Raw genomic sequence first — 20144 nt, forward strand, 5'->3', positions numbered from 1 at the left:
TGTAGCCAAGAGTCATCGTGAGGATCGAACCGAGACGGCTGGATTTGGAGATGTGAAATGACCTCTTCAGTTGATCAAATTGTTTACAACAACGAAGCAATGATACTATACACATGACGAGAACATTTATATTGGCCACTAAACAACGCTACATTTACTCTGACATATATCCATGCCTCATATCGCAGCTCATGCGCAGGCACATGGCATTTAACCAAAAATCGCTTTTCCACCAGGTATTCATCTCATTCCTTATCCAGTATCTCCAAAACAGCGGCTCGACGGCAAGAAGGCGGCGATAGCCATGGATCGAAGTGATCCTGTCCCAGTCAATACAATGCATGAAAAGATCCAATGTTAGTAACACTTACCAACAGCGCCCATAAAGGGCATAGCTACGAAAAGCTCCATCAATCAGATGCACCGTCTCGGCCCAACAGAGAGGGACAATGCATCATAACCCTGCCCAACTAGAGAAAGATGATAGTACATATATCCAACGAAGAAGAAAGTTCGAGACTCTGGAGTATGAGAGAAAGCTGGTGAAATGGTATCGTTACGCCTCGCTATGCAATGCAAAAATACTAGGAAAGGTTGAAATGGAACTATGGTGTTGTCTTCGGCGACGTTCACGGTGACTGAAGACAACCTCATACTGTAGCGAGGAGGGCCTCGGGCATGTCTGCGGCGGCGATGCAGATATCGATAGGGGTTGTCGGAGGTCGTTGGTACGTTGGAAACTCGAGAGCTACTCAGACGCGGGGCTTCTTCCAGTAATATTGCTGTGATTCGTTAGCAGTATTCCCCCAAGCTGGAGCAGAAGTGGGTACACGACATACCTTGTGCGTCTTCCTAACAGACCGCAGACCAGTGCTGCGCGTGCCGGCAGTGATGGTCTCTCGCCTCATCTGATTGGCGTCCATCTCTGGAACATAATAGAACTCATTCTCCAGCGGCTGGCCAGCAGCGTCCTTGCCAGCGCGAGGAATCTCGCCAACACATGGGGTTTCATCCAGGATCCTTTTGAGATCCGCTCTTGAGAGCTGAGGGACTGGTGTCGAGTCACCATCATCCGAGTTCTTGCCTTCGGTGCTCTTGGCGGCACATGCCCTCAGTTCAGCGGGAAGGTTGCTGTGGATGACGGACAGAGGCTGGGAGTGGATACGAGAGAATGCTAGCTGATTGATGACATGGTTCTTGATTGGCGATTCTCTAAAGCGTATAGATTCGGTGGATGGCCGTTTGGGCGAAGGCGATAACAGGGGTGCGCGGAGACGTGGAGTATTGGACTGGGTAGGCGTAGCGGCAGTGTTGAACGAAGCGAGACCACTGAGCAGGTTCTGGCCGAATGGTCCAAAGGAGTGTACAACAGGGTCGTTCTCCTCATCGTTGTCCGAAAAGTCGTCCGCAGCGAAGGAGGACAATACACTCATTTTGGGGTCCAGAGCATCAGCCTCCTGACTGGGTCTAGAGCTTGGGACGGTAGGGTGGATGAAAGTGTTTTCAGCTGCGTCTGGGCTTTCCACATGAGAACCCTCCGCATTAGCGTCTGCATCCTCAAATACCTGAACAGGTCCTGACTGGGCGGTGAGCCCGAGACCGGCGAAGACAGGGGCGCGGATAGGGCTCTGCGATACTGGTGAACGAGGCACGATAGGAGGACTGGAGTCAAAATTGTCCTGAGGTCGTGCGCGTGTAGGAGTAGGCATGCCCTCCTCTTCCGAATCCCACGACAGCTTCCGTGCGGAGAGGGCTGGCCAAGCGATCATGACGCGGGTATCCTGAACATCCAACATAATCTCCGTCTCTGGATTCTCCGACATGTACGTGTCGCCCTTGCTCAGCTCGAATACACGCCCTCTGCAGTGGATCTTCGCTCCATTCCATCCCAAGCACTCGACCTCGATGTACCCATGGGGATAAGACGTGCTTGGCGCGTGATACGCGGCTTGGACGTGGACGCGTGAGATAAGGCGATTGGTAGAGAGCTGGTAGTGAGCAGAATTCGATGAACGTCCCATACGACATATTGTGCCGTCTGCTGAAAGGTCCACAGTCGGTACGGCCCCTAGTGGGGTCCGCTCTGATAGGGCAGACACGGGGCGATCGAAGCCCGGTCGAGAGTGGCGTGGCGACGACGACAGCAGTATGCCCGTGGAGGAGGTAGGGACTGGTGTTGGATAGTAATACTTGAGCTCTTGCTTGGGGAAGGTGGGAGAGTCTTGGTCGAATTTGCGCTTCGAGGATCGCGGACGCGGGAATGGCGACGAGGAGAAGGCCCCGTCGTCGAAGGCGGGGAGCAGAGTTGGCTTCCGAGCCAGCTCCGGCTGTGATTCTGTTGACTCTACCAGCGACTGCTGCAGCGTCTTGCCCGGACTGAAGTCCATGGTGTGTGTCTCGGGGTCCTAGGACGCGAAGCACAGCGTGTCGACGTCTATGAGGGCAACGCGGACGTGTCTCGTAGGAGACGTTTGAAGCGCCGGATGCAGGTGCAGATGCTGGGCTAGCGAGCGTGGAGGGGAGATGGTGTAAGGAGAGAGACGAGGTCAGAGAGAAGAGGCCATGAGGTCAATTGCAGGTCGCGTACACGGTCAAAGGAAGAGAGGTAGGTGGTTCGCGGTACGCGGTTGTGGGTACGGTAGCGCGTGAGGAGGGAGCTAGGACCTAGATTCAGCACAGGACCGGAATTCACCACGCATAACTTCTCCCTGGCAATGTGGTCCGTTTTGCAAATGCTTTAATAGGCGTGCTTATTACTCTATCCTGTCTTGCACTTAACCTGAATTCCCCGGCATATTTACTTCTGGCGCTGTTCCCTCTCTGCTGCTATCTAATAAATGTTCACTGCTCCTCCTCGGCGGCCATATAGCCGTTCATAAGCCTCTGTGCACGAGCACAAATATCACACCTATGACATGCATTCTTCGCTCGGCTGTTATATCGAACTTGATTTTCTATGCCGTCCCAGCCCCTCTGCGCTGCAGGTGATCGCATTTGACTCCACACATCCATTGGTAATACCCTACGCGCTGAGGTGCCCTCTTTCACGCTCCAGGCTGGCAGTGGAAGCATATAGGCCACAGCTGCCCGTCATCTCGTCACCGAGTAATTAATTCAGCATGCAGTTCGCCAGGTAGTCGAGCTAAAAATCACGAACGCGTCTTGTTACATCAAACGCATTTCCACGCTCCCGTATGATACAGTATTGTGTAGCGGCCAAGTCGCGGGTCACTACATCAGACAAGACGTCACGCAAAGTGAAAAGAAAATCTTCGTGCAGCAATCCACATGAACTAAGACGTTTTCATGCTGATCTGTAACAAGGTGGATCTACGAGGCTGACGCGAGGAAGCGGTATAGACGCGTCGAGAAACTCTGAGGCGAGTGCACGGTGACGGCGTTTCGGCTTGACTGAGATCGGACGAAGCCCGATTGATCGGTTAACTGGGAGCGAAAAGCACCTTTGAGCATGGTTGTATGTCTCCTTTTACAAGGCTGTATTGAAATTAGCTACCTCTTTCAGCCCTCTTTCAAAGCTCCTAGCATTGATTGTCCCGGTCTATGGCGGGGTGCGGTGACAATGAGTCGACCAAGATACGATAATCGACACAAACCGCATATGTCGAATTAGATCCAAGACGGTATTCTTGGCAAGGATTGTCGCATGCAGCACGAGTGAGACGAAGAGTGAAGAGAAACACGGCCGGCGGTTTTGCTGCATCGCGTGCATGGGTGTATGAAGGGGTCGTGTGCTTGCACGAGCTGCGACGCGCTGATTGGCTAGAGTCATTCCACAGACCTGCCGCATGGAGAAGTCGCGGCAAGCCCCGCACCTGCCTATCGGTACATCGGTAAAACCTATCGCCGGGCAAAAAGTTCGGTCGGGGATCTAGCCAAAATTTCATAGCAGCGAGAAACGAGCAACTAGAACTCAGCAACAATGGCAAGAAGATCAAAGACCGCAACCGAAAAGGAGGCCAAGGTGGTCGAAGCGCCGCTCACCACCAAGGTTGCGAATGGCACGCCCTACCAGCTGGATCCGTCGCAAGTTGAGCGCGCGGCCGAGGCGCTCGTTGCGCACATGAAGAAGCACGTTGAAGCAAAGGGCGAGGATGCTCCAGTGCAGAATCTGGCAGACGACGAGGACGAGGCGGAAGAGAACGACCAGCCCGTCTTTCTCAGCGTTTCTACCAAGAAGCACATCAGCGACAGCAACCGATTAAAGCCAACCAAAATGTCAGTCTGGGCATCGTAAACTACGCAGAGAGTCATGTGTTAATGTGTAGCAGTGTGCTACCACATCCAATAATCCCCAATGATGTCCGAATATGCATCTTCACAAAAGACCCCCAACGGGCGTACAAGGACCTCGTTGCCTCAGACGCTTTCCCTGTTTCCCTTCGCGAAAAGGTCCAGCGTGTACTCGGTGTCGACAAGCTGAAGAAGCGTTACAAGTCGTACGAGCAGAAGCGCGCTCTGTTGGCCGAATACGATATCTTCATGGTCGACGACCGCGTCATCAAGATCGTTGCCGAATTCCTAGGCAAGACCTTCTACCAGAGCAAAGCCAAGCGCCCGATTCCCGTCCGCCTCACCGCGGGCGCGTACATCGACAAGAGCGCAAAGAAAGAGACAAGGGAGCCTCAAAATGTTGTTGGAACTCCCCTAGGCGTAGCAAAGGAGATCGAAACCGCGTTGAACTCTACATACCTCAGCATGAGCGCCTCAGCCAATACCTCGATAAAAGTCGGAAAACTCTCCCAAACACCCCAACAACTCACTGAAAACACTGCCGCCGTCGTCGCTGCCCTCATGGACAAACACGTCCCGCAAGGCTGGCGCAACATCCGCTCACTCCACATCAAGGGTCCTTCAACCAAGGCCCTACCCATCTGGCTTGCCGAGGAGCTTTGGACTGATGCAACCCAAGTGCTCGATGGGCCATACCATGGTGCGATTGCAGCAGATGGAGCTGCGAAGGGCAAGAGCGCCGAAAAGAAGAGGAAGTGGGATGAGTGGGAAGAGGAGCTGTTGGACGACGATGCGCTTGCGGCCAAGAAGGCGTACAAAGAGGCAAAGAAGGCCAAGAAGACAGCGAAGAAGCCCTCTATTAGCAAGGAAAAGAGAAAGGCTTTGAAGAAGCAGGCGCTGGCCTCGGTGCAGACACCGCTGATTGCTGGCTAGCTTGCACGGTAGTGGGAAGATTAGCAGGCGCATTGGGTGTTGGCGTTTAGGTGCTCAAAAGAACTGGTTTTTCGTGCGAGTCGTATACCACTCGCACGTACACTAGTCATGTAAAGACTTGTTGTCCCATTCACCGACCGTTGCACTGCTAGGTGATTCGTGTATAACTTGGTCCATCCACATGCGCCGGGTTGAATGACTTTATCTTAAACACATCTAATACAATATATATCATATATCATCTTACAGCTCAATGACTTCTTGCAGCTCCTCCCAAAGACCGCTCCAGCTCGCCTTCTCGGGCGAAAAGTGCGTCTTGAAGACATTCCTCAACACTTTATCACTAAGCTGCATATGACCACCCTTGGTCGTCTCAAAGTGCAGAGCACCCCTCTCATCCAACTTCTTAAGCCCAATCCAATCCTCCTTGTAAATCGCGCGATCCCGCAGCCCAGTAACCTCACCATTCGTCGAATTCGTATAAGCGAACCAGCCGCTCTCCTTGGGAATGACCGTCGTATCATCCTCGAACAGATACATGACAAAGTTATCCAGCTCCGCCAGATTCTTCGCATACGTGACGTTCTTGAGGACACGCTCATTGTTGATATCGGCGAGGAAATTGCTGTTGTGCAGATACTCCTCCGTCGGCGCGCCCGTGGTTTCATTCGTCGACTTGAAGTACTGCGCTGGAACGAGATGACCCTGCACCCATGTACCCCACGTATTCGCCTTCAACAAGCCAACATAGCTCTTACATAGCCAGTCCCCGTCTTTGCAGATCTGGTATTTGGTAATGCCGTCGTGCTGGCTGCCAAACGTTACGAGGTTTTTAATCTTCACGGTGTCGCCACAGCGTTCTATGAGGCCGCGGAGAAACTGCCCACCTTGCGAGAAGCCTAGCGCGTTTAGCCCGGGGGCTTTGGAGAGGACTTTGTGCGTTGCGATGTCTTCGCAAACTTGGGCTATTTGCGCCGTGACGTTGCCGAGGAAGGTTGCTGTTCGGTCTGAATCTGCATCCTCATCGAGACGGATGTAGTATACATATGTGTCTGGGTTCGTTTCGTTTGCGAGGTCGCCAACCGTGTGGAGGCCATCGGCGGCGTAGTTGTCGCCTAGGCCATGCCATATGAGAAGGGGGAGTGGCTTCGAGTCTGTTCGCGAGAGGGGAGAGGCGAGGGTCGATGTAATTAGCAGGAGCGTTGAGAGTGGAAGTAGGTGCAGCATTTTGGCGGTTGTGTTGGTTGAATGGAGAGTGGGAGGTAATGAGGCGCAAGTTGAAGCATCATAGGCGTTTGGGAGGCGCAAGCCCCCGGATGCATGTCGTCAGCACGAGGGCCGAGGCAAGTGTAGCCGAGAGAGGTCATAGCTCCTTTCTCTATACTCTCGTGGAAGGCCTTAACAAACTTCAGTTTCTATATACTAGTGTACATCAGAATGGCCTATCTAGTGTTGCGTGACTTCCTCTGCCGCTATTCATCTATAGCTTCTCAGTCTTCATCCCCTCCTCGCTACTCCTCCAATCCCAGCTCGGCAGTTTCATGGTGCCCTTCTCGTTGAGGTGCTTGTGCATGTCGAAGCTGTTCCACAGCAAGTGTGGCTCATGTCCCCATCCCTTCCTCAAGCACTCAAACTCGGCCTTGTTGAAGTAATCCTCAAGGATAGGCCTGTAGTCAGGATGCGCGCATTTCGCGATAATCACCCTGGCCCTTTCCCTCGGACTCAAACCACGAACATCGGCGAGTCCTTGCTCCGTAACGACGACGTCGAGGTCGTGCTCCGTCTGGTCGATATGTGTGCACATGGGCACGATGCAGGATACACCTGTGGGGTCGGTCTTGGAGGGGCGCGTCGACGGCGTATGCATGATTGAGTACTTGGCCGATCGCAAGAAGTCGGCAGATCCACCGAGGCCGTTCAGCATACGGCTGCCCATCACACAAGTCGAGTTTGCATGCGCATAGATATCCACCTCGACCGGCGTGTTCATACCAATAACGCCCAACCGTCTGATAATCTCCGGACTATTGGAAACTTGTTGCGAGCGTAGAAGGAGCTTCGGCGCATACTGGTCCCAATTCTTGTAGAAACGCTCAAACCCATCAGGTGAGAAGCGAATCGATGTTGCAGTGGCGAAATCGAGGTTGCCAGAGTCGAAGAGATCAAGGAAGGAGTCCTGGAGGACCTCTGTCCATACTTTGAGGTTCTTGAAGTTTGCGCCACCGGACTGTTCATGTCAGAATATGATCTCACGTTTAGTATGGGGAGATATATATACCGCGAGGCCTCCAACGACCGCGTTGGCAATGTTTCCGATGCCACTCTGGAGGGGCAGGAGGTTTTCTGGCAATCGGCCATGCTTCACTTCGTGTTTCAAGAACTCAATCAGATTCGATGCAATAGCCCTCGAGGTATCGTCTTCAGCTGCGTTGGGCTGCGTTTGATCAGGGTAGTCGCTTTCCACGATTGCAATGACCTTCTCAGGGTCAACGGGGATGTGCGGGGTGCCAATTCGATCCTCAGGAGACATGATGAGATACGGCTTTCGGCGAGGTGGGAGATCCGTCATAGTAATATCATGTAGGCCTTCGAAGGACGGAGCTGCAGTGTTGACTTCGATGATGATCTTGTCGGCCATTTGGATGAGTTCTGGTGATGCGCCGACACTGGCTCCGGGAATGATTCCACCATCTTCTGTAATGGCGGATGCTTCTACAATAGTAACATCCAGTTTGTTATTGGGTTTGTTGAGCGTATAGAACCTATGCTAAATTAGTCTCAAAGTTGTCTTCACAAGATCTTTTACAATTTTACTCACCCGTACATCAAGTCCACGGGAAACATGCTCAAATGCTTGTCGAAGAAGTTGATGTTACCGTTGTTGATGCCCTTTGCAATCTCCTTGCCAACCTGATGCGGCGACCGGCGCTCAATCATATTTAGACGCGCCCATCGGTTCTCCGTTTCCGCGCCTGAGGACGCGCCGACAAATAGATTGTACTTGAGTTGTCCTTGGAGGTTGTTCTTCTCAACATGGTCCGCCAAGGCGGTGGGGATCTTCCTAATTGTTGCGTTAGCAGCAGCACTTCCACAATATCTTGACGAGAGCTAGTTCTGCTTCAATAGGATCGGTCCAAGACATGGGCAGCATAGGCCCTTGTGTGAAGGCCGATCAGTCGATCTGATACCTCGAATTGTGGAGCCGGAGATAACTCGGCCATCCACCTCTTCCATACTTCCGTCCGACCTCGGGATCTCAGACCACGACCAGTTCCACAAGCCGAGCTCTCAAAATCGTGAAGCATGCTCCTCCGATGCTTGGAGACTCCAAATTTCAAGCTCGAAGGGTTGAGGTTGGGTGTCAAGGATAGTGGAAACTTACTTGGGATATCCAACACCTGTGAAGCCACTCCAGCCAACGTACGCGCCATTGGGAAAGTGATGAAGCAAGTCCTCAGCTTTGGCAATCTTCTTCAGATAACTCGGCCTCCTAACCCTGCTCTTGAGTGCTGCTGAAACAGACATGGTGCCTTGGTATTTCTCCAAAGTCCTCTACGACGCGTTATCTTATCTTCCAATCGATCAAAAAATTAGCTGCGCCGACAAGCTTTGAGGGTAGAGCTCGACGCAAGCAAGGTACACAACAGGGAAAAAAACAAAGTGGTAGAGTGGAGATTTGCCCAAGGGGGATGGAGTTCAAAGTCTGGGGCACAAGGGAAGTATTTAAATCATGCAGAGTTCTGACTAAGTGGTTCCAAGACCCCCCCGAGGTCTTGAAGCTGTGCGCTGGATCCACATTGGCATGACGTTTTGTTGGCTCACACCCCTGTCGGAGAGCTGCGGAAGAGGGGAGGGGGGGTCCATGCAGGAACGGGGAATGTTCGCACGTCGAACTGATTATTTTGTCTATACGACGATGCTGGTAGCTGTCATGACTTAAGATGGATAATAATCGCGGTTCTGGTTAGAATCCGAGCTGGCAAGCTTTGCACGTCTCAGCTCAAGCCTACGTAGGCATTGACATGTATGTTTTCCGCTATCGATTTCTCGTTTGTCCATTGTTCAAAGACGTGACAAAAGTGTTGGAATCTATTGAGGCATTTGCTGGAGAGATCATGTGTAGTTCAAGGATTGTGCATAGCCAGCCGTTGCTAGTAGCGCTTTGGGCTCGTAATATGCAGGGTGAACTGTTGGAGCTCACGCCACATCGAATGTACAGCCACAACCCAATCACAGTCTTGAAGGTTTGGCAGTTGAGCCCAGAAATATATTGTAATGGTTAGAAATATACCGAGTTTTAAAAATCAGGACTAGTGCTGAATACCTTTCAAGCCTTTATGGATGGAAGCTGAGGTGGAAGATCGTCAAGCTTGAGGTAGCGGCTCAGCATTGGCATTGCATAAAGATAGCAATCTCTATAGTGCAAAGAAAGGATATTCATATCGTCGTTATCTACCGTAGTATTTCGCTGGGCGATTTGCTTCGACAATGAGAGCAAAGTCCTGATCAACCCAAAATGGTCGAATTGCAAACCTGGCACAAAGGCCAACAAGACATCAATACAACCTCCCAAACAAGCGGGAGCTTGCACACTAACAACAAAAGAGGGCCATTGGGTATCTCCACAACACCAACCATGCAATGCAATGCAATTGTCAAGCCATAGGGATATTTACTGACGCCAAATTTGGCCTCAATGACCCCTGATATCACCTTGTCGGATACGCAGGGTACGGTCCATATTGATGTTGAGGCGGGGCGGGCATAGGAGGCTGGTATACTACACGCCTCTCTTGTGGAGGGTATGTCTCAAACATGACGCGCCGTTGAGGTGCTTCAGCCCTGAGCGGGCTGGGCGCCGTTTGCGTGCTTTGTGTGCTTTGTGGAAAGCGCTGTGACCCATTTGGGCTGCTCATAAATAGCAAGGTGTCGACGGCGTCCTTTTCAGCTTGCTGACTTGGCATTCGAAGTATGCCTGCCCGAGGTGTTGTTGGTACGTGTGGCGCTGCACCCAAATCACTGAAGTGCTTTCTCGGTATCGACCCCAGAAGAGGCGGCGGTACATGCGAAACGGTAGATCTGCGTCTTCTTCCAGCCTGAATGTCGGGCGCTGGGGCAAGACCAGGTCCAGATTGCGCGCCCGTGATAGAGATGAGGCTTACGGCAGCGTTCATGGCTGGCTTAGTACCTGGACGCCAGTATGCTACGGAGTAATCAGTACCGTGCACGAGACACTATACGGAATGACTGACTGGATGGAGTGGCAGCAAGAGATCGCGCTGGATCCGACGCTGGGGATATTATCATTGGATCGGAGATGTCAGAGACACCACTTGGTCTGCGTCGACCGTCGTTCATGGATGGTGAGTCGAATACTAGGCGATCACTCCTGCTAGGAGCAGAGTTGGGAGAGCCACGCTGCGAGTGAACCTCCTCTAGCTCTTCGAGCGATTGCTTCTCCCAACCATTCTGGACCTTGACCATAGCGTAAGACAATCGCGTCTTTAGCTGTGCGGAAAGCTGCCTATGCGTCAGTGAAACGCATACTTGGTGTCCATGCAGGTCACGCACCTCTCCGATCCGTGTCCCCGAATGTGTATCCATGCTTTTGTTTCTTTTGTGTGCAGGGGCAGAACGTACTACGCCGCCTATCCCCAACCCAACACTCTTCACTGTGCCATCTGCCGTTCTCTTGGACCCTTGAGGCATCGGGGAGCCGAGTAACATGGAGCTAGCTGTTGTGTCACCAGTTCGCAGCGCGTTCGCGGCAGCTGCATCGGTTCGCGTTGCATTTGCTTGCACATGCGGACCAAGGGCTTGGCTCTGCAATTTTGGCATCGCTACCTCTGTAGGATCGTCTTGACTCGAGGCCACATTGGTCGGCAAGGGAGGTATGAATTCGGTTTCTGAAGTGGACAGGTTACTCGAAGACGACGGCTGTGCTGGCGCGGAGAAGGTGTTGGACACGGAGGACAGGATTGAGTCCTGCGAGCCTGGTAGAGCTGGATTGTGCACAGCAGCAACCATTGCTGTGTGGCCCACGTTGGCGTTGTCTGATGGCGCAATTGGTAAGTCACGATAGTCTTCGCGATTGATCGGCTGGGGCAGACGCGCCCGAGGCGACTTACGCATCATGGGAACCGTGGCGGGGTAGGTCCCAACTTGTATCATGAGGAAACAGCACCCTTTTGAGCCAAAACAAATATATTACTCGTGCTGGCGCCGGCGGGTCAAGGTGTAGAGGGCTCTGCGAGTGATGGTAGGAGTCAATGATAAAGAAAGACGGCCGGGCGATGGTGTTTGGCGGACGTGTTCCGTGTCACAGACGCGAACGGCGGAGACGAGCACCTCCAATTGTTCAAGACAATCAGTGGCAATAGTCGCGAGACGGCGCGAAGAGCAGTCAGGGTGTCTTGGCGACTTGGAATGCGCGTCGCGTAGAGAGGTGTAGAGCCAAAGCCAGACGTAGCTCGAGTATGTCTGGAGCTGTCAGCGAGGGAGCCGCGAAGTCATGTGTTGCTTGCGCACGAGAACGCGCGTGCTCATTAGCGGGAGGCACTGAGATCCCAACATTCCCACAGGCCTGCATCCCACACGGGATTGCAATATGCAGGGCGAGCCCACGGACTGATTAGACATTGTGACATCTACTGCAGTCATCACTACGACAGCCTACATCAATCGCAGAACCGGTAGTTAATTGTTTGTGCAGCAAACATACTAATGACCTCTTTAGATAGGGTAAACCTAGTGAAGTGTCGATTAATCGTTCTCCAAAACACACCACGGTACGTCCTTGGAAGATACAATACGATGCAATGGTGTCTTGAGTAATTTTAGTCTTGGTGCTGGACGTAGGTAGCACTTTGATCAAATGTCACAAACGATGCATCTAGACCAAGTAGTGGAAGGGCACCATTCGTTCGTAGCAGGATATCAATATTTCATTTCCCATGTTGCCCTCAAACACACTATACAGATCCCTCCAAATGCACCCTGCATGTCCAAATATGATATCTAACTCCAAATGCAAATCCAGTATCGCCCAGACACACAAACGCCAAAAAAACCAGCAGCCTACGCAAATCCGCTCACTTTCCGTTGCGTCATCCCACCCCACACGCCGCCTCTCCCCTCCTCAGCAATCTTCCCACTAACATCCCTCCTCCGCCCCGGCGTCCCCAGATCCGAATCATCAAACTCGTACGGGTTGATGTAGTCGACCCCAGACCTGCTCACGACACGCGGCGACTGGCCCTTCACAGGCGAGTAATTCGCCTCGCCCGTCCGCCGCACACTCGTATAACTTTTCTTATTCAGCGTAAACGGCGAGTTTGATACCAAGTCCTTCTTTACTGGCGAAGGTGTATTAACAGCGTAATGTTTCGTGGCGCTGGGCAGCTGATTAGGTTGGTTGCGGAAAGAACCTTTGGTGGGAGATGTATGAGGGGAATTAGAGGGTGAGCCGCCGTTTCGAATGCTCTGTGTTGCGGCACGTAGATCGCCATAGTAGCGCGATTTGGGGGTACCGGAGCGCGAGTGCGAGCGGTCGAATGTTGCGTCTGTAGAGACGGAGGTTGTGGTTTGGGTGCGCTTGAGACCCGCCGGGGGAGGAGGCGTGTTCTTCTTCTCGTTGAAGGTCATGACGGGAGGAGGAGTTGGTGGATTCATACGGAGTGGTTGGGGAATCATGGGTTTCTCGAGCTCCTCCTCGACGTCCGAGACATCATCATACGGCGATAAGGTATTATAGCCTTGGTTTGATCCAAACATGGATTGCCTCGGGGCGGGCACAGGGTAATGTCCATCTTGCTCTTGCTCTCGCTCATTCTCTTGATCGGGATGGATGAACCAGTTGTCGTTCTGCAAATCACCACGGCTGTTGCGCTGAAGAGCGAGATCACCTGCTACCTCTGCCTTCTCTGCTCCGGCGGTAGTTGGAGGCGTGTAGTAGTCCTGTTTAGACGATGATAACGTGACAGAAGAATCGTTACGGGAATGTCTCTTGATGTTCGCCTGTTGTGCAAGAAAAGACTTGCGCTGGGCCAGGGTCTCACCGTCTGAAATATCCTCCTGGCGGTAAAGATCATCGCGGTGATTGAGGCTCTTTCGAGACTGTCGTGTAGATGGCGGCTGTGAGTACATAGAGAACCTCTCCTTCGACTGACGGGCTGAATTCGGCGTATGCGGTGAATAGGTGGTTTCCGAGTTCACTCGAGTGTGCAGGAAAGCGACTTGATGCATGCTCGGGTTCGGGATATCTTTCGATATGAGCGGATCAGTCGGCGAGTTCCTGTCTCCAGCAATCGTGCTCTGAACACTGAAACGCTTCTCGTTGTCACCGGTTAGGTGGGTAATAGCTGAGATTGAGGAGTTCTTGTGCTTGTGTTTCGACTTCCTACGCGATGTCAAGTTGTCCTCGAGCGGATTCATATCCGCAGGTAGGTTTGCTATCATCTTGAAGACAATGGCCAGGTATAGATCCATAGACATTGACACTAGATGCATAGCAGCGACGGCAGTAGCCGTGAGCCAGGTTGTCGTCAGGACCTTGTTTGTCTCGTCGTCTGTGGGGAACATCGTGCGCCAGCGTCCTACTGTTCCAGGTACCATGTCCGAGTTACGTCGAGACATCACTACCGTGAAGATGTAAAACGGAATGAATCCAGCATCGGTGATGAGCGCAAAGAAGTGGTAGCTGGCCGAGCTGGCAGGAGATCGCGATGTCGAGTTACGAACTAGGTGATATACGGCATATAGACATACCACAATGTCAACACCAGGCTGTAACGATTAGTGATACATCGGGTGTTTGTTGACGGGCACATACCGGTATCCTCATGATGTATCCTTCTGTATCCTGTACACCTCGAATGAAGATGCCGCATAGCAAGATGCCAACAGCACCCACTATGCTACATACTCGAAGGAAGAGCTGTGCCCATCGCGCGACCTTGACAAACGTCTTCGTCTTCCTGTGCATCGGTTTGACGTCGCTTTTATCATATGGCACAAACAGGAAGCTGTCTGGATGCTGGTTGAAGTTGATAAGAGGCCCGTCCTGTTTCTTCTTCGGCGAAGGTGGTGGCATGCGACTCGCCATGGTGACGCGTTTGGGATTGAAGGTTGGATCCATCGAATCCCTTGAGGGTTGGTAGAGGTAGGGCTGCCCGCGGTCCATCTCTTAATGAATGTAGGAGGCCTTGCTAACACGGCCAGCAGGAACGAAGGTGAAGTACTCTCGCTTAACAAAGAATGCTGATGATGAGTGGCATGGGGTCGCGGGGATCTAGGGTATCTAAAGGGTTGAAGTAGTAAATAATGGTTGCTATGACAACAATCAATATCGACCAATGCACGTCCAGAAACGCCATGACGTGAGGATTTGCGGATGAGACGGCATGGTATGTGCATTCGACTAAAATGGCCTCTGCGGCTGAAACTAGAAATGGTTTGGAACTGGAGGGGGTTCGATAGTGCACCAAAAGGGTTGATTACTGTGACCTTTGGACAGGCTGCGTCTGGGCTGTTAGATCCACCGGATCTTGACAACTTGAACGCAAGCTGGGGAGGTAATTTACTCTTACTTGGAGACGATATTATTGCATTATATCGAAGAGCAAATTTCAAATCGAATCGTAATTGGATTCGCGGTATTGATGTTTCACAAGCCTCGCGCATATGTGGTGTATATCTTAGTCATCTGAAAGCTCGTCGCAGATCGGCATTGGGGCATCCAGCTGTGAGTAAGTAGTCTTTGTACAACATGCACATCCTCCGACAACAACACAAAAGGCCATATGTCTGCGCTAGCTGCACACGACGTATAGCAGCTACGTTCGTCCGATCAAGACATGACATTGGCTCAGCCCAGCCAGCTATAGCTCGACTCTATAGCACCGCGCGACTACGACCATCCATAATACCACGATTCACCCCAGGACGCTACATACCATCGCGCCCAAGCAGCTATGATTACAGCACAGCAAAGACTACGCGAGGGTCTCTCCGTGTTGCCATCATCGGTTCGGGCCCTGCTGGCTTCTACACAGCCTATCGCCTCTTGAGCAAAGTCCAAGATGTCGTCGTCGATATGTACGAACAGCTTCCCGTACCCTACGGACTCGTTCGTTTTGGCGTGGCCCCCGACCACCCTGAAGTCAAGAACTGCCAGGACACGTTTGAAGAGGTTGCACAATCGCCACGGTTCAATTACGTTGGCAACGTGCATGTCGGACGCGATATAGACTTGTCGACGATGAAGCCGCATTACGATGCCATGCTGTTCTCGTATGGCGCGAGTGAGGATAGAAAGTTGGGCATACCTGGAGAAGACCTGCCTGGTGTATACTCTGCGAGAGAGTTTGTAGGATGGTACAACGGACTGCCCGAGTTCCAAGGCTTGCGGCCGCAATTGCAGGCTGGCGAGCAGGCGCTTGTCATTGGGCAGGGCAATGTGGCACTGGATGTTGCTCGGATACTGCTCACGCCCGTGGATGCCCTACGAAATACGGATATCACAGAGCACGCTATACAAACACTCTCTGACAGCAGAGTCAGGTCCGTAAGAATTGTTGGCAGACGTGGACCCGTGCAAGTACGTCATTCATCTCGACGTCTTGGAGATCGTATTACTGACATAAAATAGGCTGCATTCACAGTGAAAGAAGCACGCGAACTCATGCACATACCTCCTGTTGCCTTCGAGCCTATCGACCCCTCCCTATACCCACCAGACATCAAGAAACTGCCCCGGGTTCAGAAACGAATTGCAGAGGTCCTACTCAAAGGCACCAAGCTCAGTCCTCGGGATTCTCCAAAGTCATGGGCCCTGGACTTTCTCAAGGCGCCAATTTCTATGAATGCAGAATCTACCCACCTCTCCTCCGTCACATTCAGACGTCAACAATTCGCCGAAGACGCTGATCCATTCAACAATTTAGCACGGGTCGTGCCTACGGATGAAGAGATAACCATGAAAGCGTCGCTCGCTTTCAGATCCGTGGGTTATAAATCAACCCCCTTGGCCGGTCTCTTAGACTTCGGTGTCCCCTTCGATACCAAAATGGGCATCATACCAAACGACATCCACGGACGCGTCATCTCACCTTCACTCGGTCCGGGCAATCTAACTGCTGGCCATATGCACGGTCTCTACTGTGCAGGCTGGGTCAAGCGCGGGCCTACCGGCGTCATTGCCAGTACTATGCAAGATGCATTCACTTCTGCTGATGTGATCGCACACGATTGGCAGGCTGATGTACCATTCTTGAATGATGTGAGTGGTGGGAGTGGAAGTACAGGCCTAGGCTGGGATAGTGTTAAGGAGAAGGTAATTGCTAAGGGTATCAGGCCGCTTAGTTGGGCGGACTGGAAGCGAATTGATGAAGTGGAGCGGGCAAGAGGAAGAAGCAAAGGGAAAGAGAGGGAGAAATTCGTGAGTGTTGAGGAGATGTTGGCAATGCTTGATGCTTGAAGACTTGCCCTACGTAGAGAGGCGTATGATCGGCAACCAATTACTCGACACGACGCTCGCCAAATTCGAAACATGTGGGTAGACTCCTTTGTTGACCCACATGCTCTCTCCACTTTCTCCAGCCTACACTAACACACGTGCCTACCATTGTCTCCTTTCGTCTCTATCAACAAGCATTCATATAGCATCAATTTTCAGCAACTTGACCGCTGCAGTTGAAAAGGCAGTGTCCCACTCTATTCAATTGTTCAATGGTAAATCTACATCTCAATCTCTTGCGAAGTTTTTTTTGTCTGTTCAACTTATTCAATACACGGTGGATAATACATTGGGCTGGTCGCACCCTACGGTTTCTTGAAAGACCGATACTTAGGTTAAAAGGGACAGACCCAATCCCCTCTACAGCAACAAGCTGCCGAGCAAACCTGCTGCAGCGCCAACAAGACCGCCTCCCAGCGCAACATTGGCAGCAGCCGCAGCCTTCGAAGCTGATGCTGGCGTCGACGAAGATTGAGATGCACTCGCCGATCCAGACGCGACGCTTGAGCCCGTAGCTTGTGTGGCACTCGCCGTTGTCTTGCTCGCTCCACTCCCTGTACTCGCACTCGCAGTCGGACTGCTCCCACCACCTGTCGCAGTCATCTGCGCGCCCCCTTTCAGCTTTTCCACTCCAGCCGTAACCGTCACCACCAGACCCCCATTACTACTCGCCTCGTATGTGGTGGTGCTAGACCCAGGGAAGTTTGCCTCGCTACCACCAGCAGTCTCCTTGCACACTGCGCTACTAGGCGCTATTACACAGTCCTGGGTTGCCGTGAAGTCGGTATTGGGGTCTGACATATCGACATTGTAGGTTGAGGGGCCGAATACGAGAATGTGCTTGGGAAACAGTCCGCAGTCCAGATGCGCTTGAGGGCAGGCGAGTTGAAGTGTGGTGGCTCCGGGACTAACAGATACGACGGAGGCGTCAAGAGATTCTGCGTCGCCCTCGAAAAGAGGGATGGTCAGGGTAGTTGTTTGGGCGATGGAAAGTCCGAGAAGCGATAAGAGGACGAGTCTTGAGGCCATTTTTGAGAGAATTTGAGGTTTCGAGGTTATGCTTCTGTTGGGTTGCTTTGTTGGGTACTGGAGGATTTCCGCTGGAATGTTGACCGTTGCCTGAGGGATAATGCAAACTTAAACGAGCGACGTGAGAGTGAGGAAAAATCAAATTTTTGAGTTTGTACCGTGCCATCATCATGCGAACTTGACTTATAAAAGATATGTAATCAGCTAGACTGCCCGGGTGTGGCGTAGATAGGGGCTGAAGTCCCGTTTGTCAATTGGGTGGCGATGTATCCAATTTCCCTCTCGCCCTAACCAGGCCATGACGGTTTCAACGTGGACGCCCGTGGCTGCTTGCCTGATTCTAGCACTCCTCTTCAAACATGACTTTCAAGAGGCATCGCGTGTAGACTTCTGGGATATAAAATCAAAAGACGAGAGGGGTCAGAAGTCCTCCAGAGTTGCTCGCTTTGAGCCAGCTCGTGTTGAGTTTCGCTCTCGTTGCATGTTCTTGTTGGCCCAGTTTACCGCACTAGGAAGCTTAGACATCACAAGCTTCCAAAGTTTATTCTAGCTCCAGGGCTGCAGGTGATCTAACACACCATTTATAGCACACTAGCGCGAATGGGGAAAGTCGCTACGGTCGGTGTGAACCTTCCACATCCTACCTGGTGCAAAGGAGTGCGGCACGAACCGTCAATTTACCCCTCAAGAGCGGCTTCTAGGACGTTTTGCGTCTCCAACACAACGGTAAAGCATCGACGCTGCGAATCAATATCCTTCAAGGGATCGTTGTCGCTTCTGTTCCAAGGAGCGAGACGATGACGAACCCAGCACCGCCCTTCCGCTTCCTAGATCTTCCTCGAGAGATCAGAGATCTAATATACGACTACGCACTATGTTCCTTCAGCCACTACAAGTATACCGTCGAACAACACTCCCGCGTCCATGTGCAAGCCCCTCTACGACGCCGTCGGTTTCTCGGCACTATCAACTTACTCCTGGCTAATAGGCAGATTCATTACGAAGCCTATTCCTATATGCTCAAAACAAATCTTTTTGTTCGGGTAGAAAGCCGCGGCGTGAATATTAAGTACTTCCTACACGGTCATGCACCGCCGATTCATGTCTTGGAGTTTTATGAGCGCCCGGATGAGGCCAGGTTGGAGAGGGTGAACAAGTTCCCGTGGTATGCGATGCGTGTGTGGATTCGTGGTCATTATTTGGTAAGTGAACAGAGATTTGGCAAACAAGGGTACTGGGATATTGTGCTTTTGCGAGAAGATTTAGGAGAGTTTTGTAAGAGGTTGGAAATAGAGAGGGTGCCAGAAACGCAGAGCGGTGTGAGGATATTGGTTGAAATTGGGCCCTGTGGGGAGGAAAAGACGGGTATAAAGGGAGTTTTGAATGAGGGTATACAGAAGCAGTTGTTGATGCCAGTGCAGGAAGGACTTCGCGGATTCCAGGATATCACGATAAAAGGCTGCACTGATGAGACACTGACGCAAAAGACGATACAAGCGGTGGAAGCGCTTGTATACCCGGAACCTAATGCTACAATGGATAAGCTGAAAAGTCAAGAAGATGCTTCGACAGAAGCTTGGCTTCAAGGTGACCATGTGCGGGGAGTGACCCTTTGCGCTGCCGGCATCAGCACGATAGCTCGCCTTTGCGTCCTTCGGACAGCTCTTGTACGCTTCCAAGAAACCGTCCCCAACTTCGGCGACTCCCTTGTAAGACACTACTTCAAGTTCCACCTGTGTATGGCCCGCTGTCTGCACACCAGTCTATCCGCTCCACCGCCCCAACAAATCCACGCCAAGGACAACATCTTCAATATTTGTACCTCAATTGTTCGGATCCTGGACTATCTGTTTACCATACCTTCTAAGTTTCCTATTATGGTCTCTTCACGTGCCCACACGCATCCCGACCAAGAAGTAGCTTCAGCTCATTATTTGATGGCCTACGCCCTACGCTTATGTGATGATCGGTATGCAGCAGTCGTCGCTGGAAACAAAGCACTTTACAATATTAAAATGGCAGTCGAGCTGTACCCAGGGAACAAAGACTATGAAGAAGAGAAGCGGGTAGTAGAGGACTGGCTGGACAGCCCTTCCCGTCCTTGAAGATTCCCCTTCGGAGTGCCAGTAAAGAAGAACCTAAAATCGATGTAGTCTCCATATATTCTCAAACGTCCGTTTAGCATCGTTTACAGACTCATCTTCCACTTATCTAGGTAATCATTATCTTCCATTCTTCGCATCAGCTGTTCATATCTCTTTCCCTCCGCCCCACCCTCCTCCAGAGTCTCAGGATTTTTATTACAGTCGGTTATATCCTCATACCACTTCGCCTCGTACCCCTTGAAAATTCCCCCTCGCTCGTCCATTATAACACGTCTTGGGAGAATGCAGTTGGAAAAGCCTAGGCTAGCACG

At 51.8% G+C, this 20144-nt stretch overlaps 10 protein-coding genes across 10 annotated transcripts; 4 read left to right on the top strand and 6 right to left on the bottom strand.

The window, feature by feature from the left end:
* Positions 1-403: 403 nt before the first annotated feature.
* On the bottom strand, positions 404-2584 carry K460DRAFT_361515 (uncharacterized protein). Its single transcript, XM_040932476.1, has 2 exons — positions 840-2584; positions 404-782 (listed from the first exon to the last, which is right to left on the bottom strand). Exons 1-2 carry the CDS (start codon positions 2385-2387, stop codon positions 753-755), a joined length of 1578 nt encoding a protein of 525 aa, XP_040793307.1. The 5' UTR covers positions 2388-2584; the 3' UTR covers positions 404-752.
* A 1356-nt stretch (positions 2585-3940) lies between these two features.
* K460DRAFT_400786 (ribosomal protein L1) lies at positions 3941-5184 on the top strand (the record flags this gene model as incomplete). The annotated part of the gene is made up of 2 exons (XM_040936358.1): positions 3941-4236; positions 4290-5184. The coding sequence occupies 2 exons, from the start codon at positions 3941-3943 to the stop codon at positions 5182-5184; spliced, it is 1191 nt and encodes a 396-aa protein (XP_040793308.1).
* A 243-nt stretch (positions 5185-5427) lies between these two features.
* Positions 5428-6411, bottom strand: K460DRAFT_400787 (palmitoyl-protein thioesterase 1 precursor; the record flags this gene model as incomplete). The annotated part of the gene is made up of 1 exon (XM_040936359.1): positions 5428-6411. The coding sequence occupies one exon, from the start codon at positions 6409-6411 to the stop codon at positions 5428-5430; it is 984 nt and encodes a 327-aa protein (XP_040793309.1).
* Positions 6412-6515: 104 nt separating this feature from the next.
* On the bottom strand, positions 6516-8953 carry K460DRAFT_361518 (uncharacterized protein). The gene is made up of 4 exons (XM_040932477.1): positions 8567-8953; positions 8003-8245; positions 7463-7946; positions 6516-7411 (listed from the first exon to the last, which is right to left on the bottom strand). The coding sequence occupies exons 1-4, from the start codon at positions 8707-8709 to the stop codon at positions 6665-6667; spliced, it is 1617 nt and encodes a 538-aa protein (XP_040793310.1). The 5' UTR covers positions 8710-8953; the 3' UTR covers positions 6516-6664.
* Positions 8954-9559: 606 nt separating this feature from the next.
* On the bottom strand, positions 9560-11670 carry K460DRAFT_361520 (uncharacterized protein). Its single transcript, XM_040932478.1, has 4 exons — positions 11313-11670; positions 10756-11237; positions 10437-10704; positions 9560-10387 (listed from the first exon to the last, which is right to left on the bottom strand). Exons 1-4 carry the CDS (start codon positions 11317-11319, stop codon positions 9894-9896), a joined length of 1251 nt encoding a protein of 416 aa, XP_040793311.1. The 5' UTR covers positions 11320-11670; the 3' UTR covers positions 9560-9893.
* A 338-nt stretch (positions 11671-12008) lies between these two features.
* K460DRAFT_391180 (uncharacterized protein) lies at positions 12009-14455 on the bottom strand. The gene is made up of 2 exons (XM_040935819.1): positions 14015-14455; positions 12009-13968 (listed from the first exon to the last, which is right to left on the bottom strand). The coding sequence occupies exons 1-2, from the start codon at positions 14363-14365 to the stop codon at positions 12262-12264; spliced, it is 2058 nt and encodes a 685-aa protein (XP_040793312.1). The 5' UTR covers positions 14366-14455; the 3' UTR covers positions 12009-12261.
* A 495-nt stretch (positions 14456-14950) lies between these two features.
* Positions 14951-16660, top strand: K460DRAFT_400792 (NADPH:adrenodoxin oxidoreductase mitochondrial precursor; the record flags this gene model as incomplete). Its single annotated transcript, XM_040936360.1, has 2 exons — positions 14951-15781; positions 15833-16660. The coding sequence occupies 2 exons, from the start codon at positions 14951-14953 to the stop codon at positions 16658-16660; spliced, it is 1659 nt and encodes a 552-aa protein (XP_040793313.1).
* A 200-nt stretch (positions 16661-16860) lies between these two features.
* Positions 16861-17917, bottom strand: K460DRAFT_21400 (uncharacterized protein). Its single transcript, XM_040927272.1, has one exon. The coding sequence runs from the start codon at positions 17726-17728 to the stop codon at positions 17060-17062; it is 669 nt and encodes a 222-aa protein (XP_040793314.1). The 5' UTR covers positions 17729-17917; the 3' UTR covers positions 16861-17059.
* A 1-nt stretch (position 17918) lies between these two features.
* Positions 17919-18401, top strand: K460DRAFT_21401 (uncharacterized protein). Its single transcript, XM_040927273.1, has one exon. It carries the CDS (start codon positions 18027-18029, stop codon positions 18276-18278), a length of 252 nt encoding a protein of 83 aa, XP_040793315.1. The 5' UTR covers positions 17919-18026; the 3' UTR covers positions 18279-18401.
* A 124-nt stretch (positions 18402-18525) lies between these two features.
* Positions 18526-20071, top strand: K460DRAFT_412405 (uncharacterized protein; the record flags this gene model as incomplete). Its single annotated transcript, XM_040937537.1, has 1 exon — positions 18526-20071. One exon carries the CDS (start codon positions 18526-18528, stop codon positions 19831-19833), a length of 1308 nt encoding a protein of 435 aa, XP_040793316.1. The 3' UTR covers positions 19834-20071.
* Between the last annotated feature and the right edge of the window lie 73 nt (positions 20072-20144).

Source organism: Cucurbitaria berberidis (genome assembly GCF_010015615.1).
Source record: "Cucurbitaria berberidis CBS 394.84 unplaced genomic scaffold K460scaffold_1, whole genome shotgun sequence".
NCBI classification, from domain to species: domain Eukaryota; kingdom Fungi; phylum Ascomycota; class Dothideomycetes; order Pleosporales; family Cucurbitariaceae; genus Cucurbitaria; species Cucurbitaria berberidis.

Excerpts from the sequence above, each read along its gene's own strand:
- K460DRAFT_361518 (XM_040932477.1), bottom strand. The coding sequence starts at position 8,709 with ATGTCTGTTTCAGCAGCACTCAAGAGCAGGGTTAGGAGGCCGAGTTAT. Across the intron at positions 8,246-8,566 it reads ACAGGTGTTGGATATCCCAA|GAAGATCCCCACCGCCTTGG; the intron begins GTAAGTTTCCAC and ends CGCAACAATTAG. Across the intron at positions 7,412-7,462 it reads CGGTCGTTGGAGGCCTCGCG|TCCGGTGGCGCAAACTTCAA; the intron begins GTATATATATCT and ends TGACATGAACAG.
- K460DRAFT_21400 (XM_040927272.1), bottom strand. The coding sequence starts at position 17,728 with ATGGCCTCAAGACTCGTCCTCTTATCGCTTCTCGGACTTTCCATCGCC.
- K460DRAFT_21401 (XM_040927273.1), top strand. The coding sequence starts at position 18,027 with ATGACGGTTTCAACGTGGACGCCCGTGGCTGCTTGCCTGATTCTAGCA.
- K460DRAFT_361520 (XM_040932478.1), bottom strand. Across the intron at positions 10,705-10,755 it reads CGGGGACACGGATCGGAGAG|CTTTCCGCACAGCTAAAGAC; the intron begins GTGCGTGACCTG and ends ACGCATAGGCAG. Across the intron at positions 10,388-10,436 it reads TCTTGCTGCCACTCCATCCA|CATACTGGCGTCCAGGTACT; the intron begins GTCAGTCATTCC and ends ATTACTCCGTAG.
- K460DRAFT_391180 (XM_040935819.1), bottom strand. The coding sequence starts at position 14,365 with ATGGACCGCGGGCAGCCCTACCTCTACCAACCCTCAAGGGATTCGATG. Across the intron at positions 13,969-14,014 it reads GATACATCATGAGGATACCG|CCTGGTGTTGACATTGTGGT; the intron begins GTATGTGCCCGT and ends TAATCGTTACAG.
- K460DRAFT_361515 (XM_040932476.1), bottom strand. The coding sequence starts at position 2,387 with ATGGACTTCAGTCCGGGCAAGACGCTGCAGCAGTCGCTGGTAGAGTCA. Across the intron at positions 783-839 it reads CTGTTAGGAAGACGCACAAG|CAATATTACTGGAAGAAGCC; the intron begins GTATGTCGTGTA and ends AACGAATCACAG.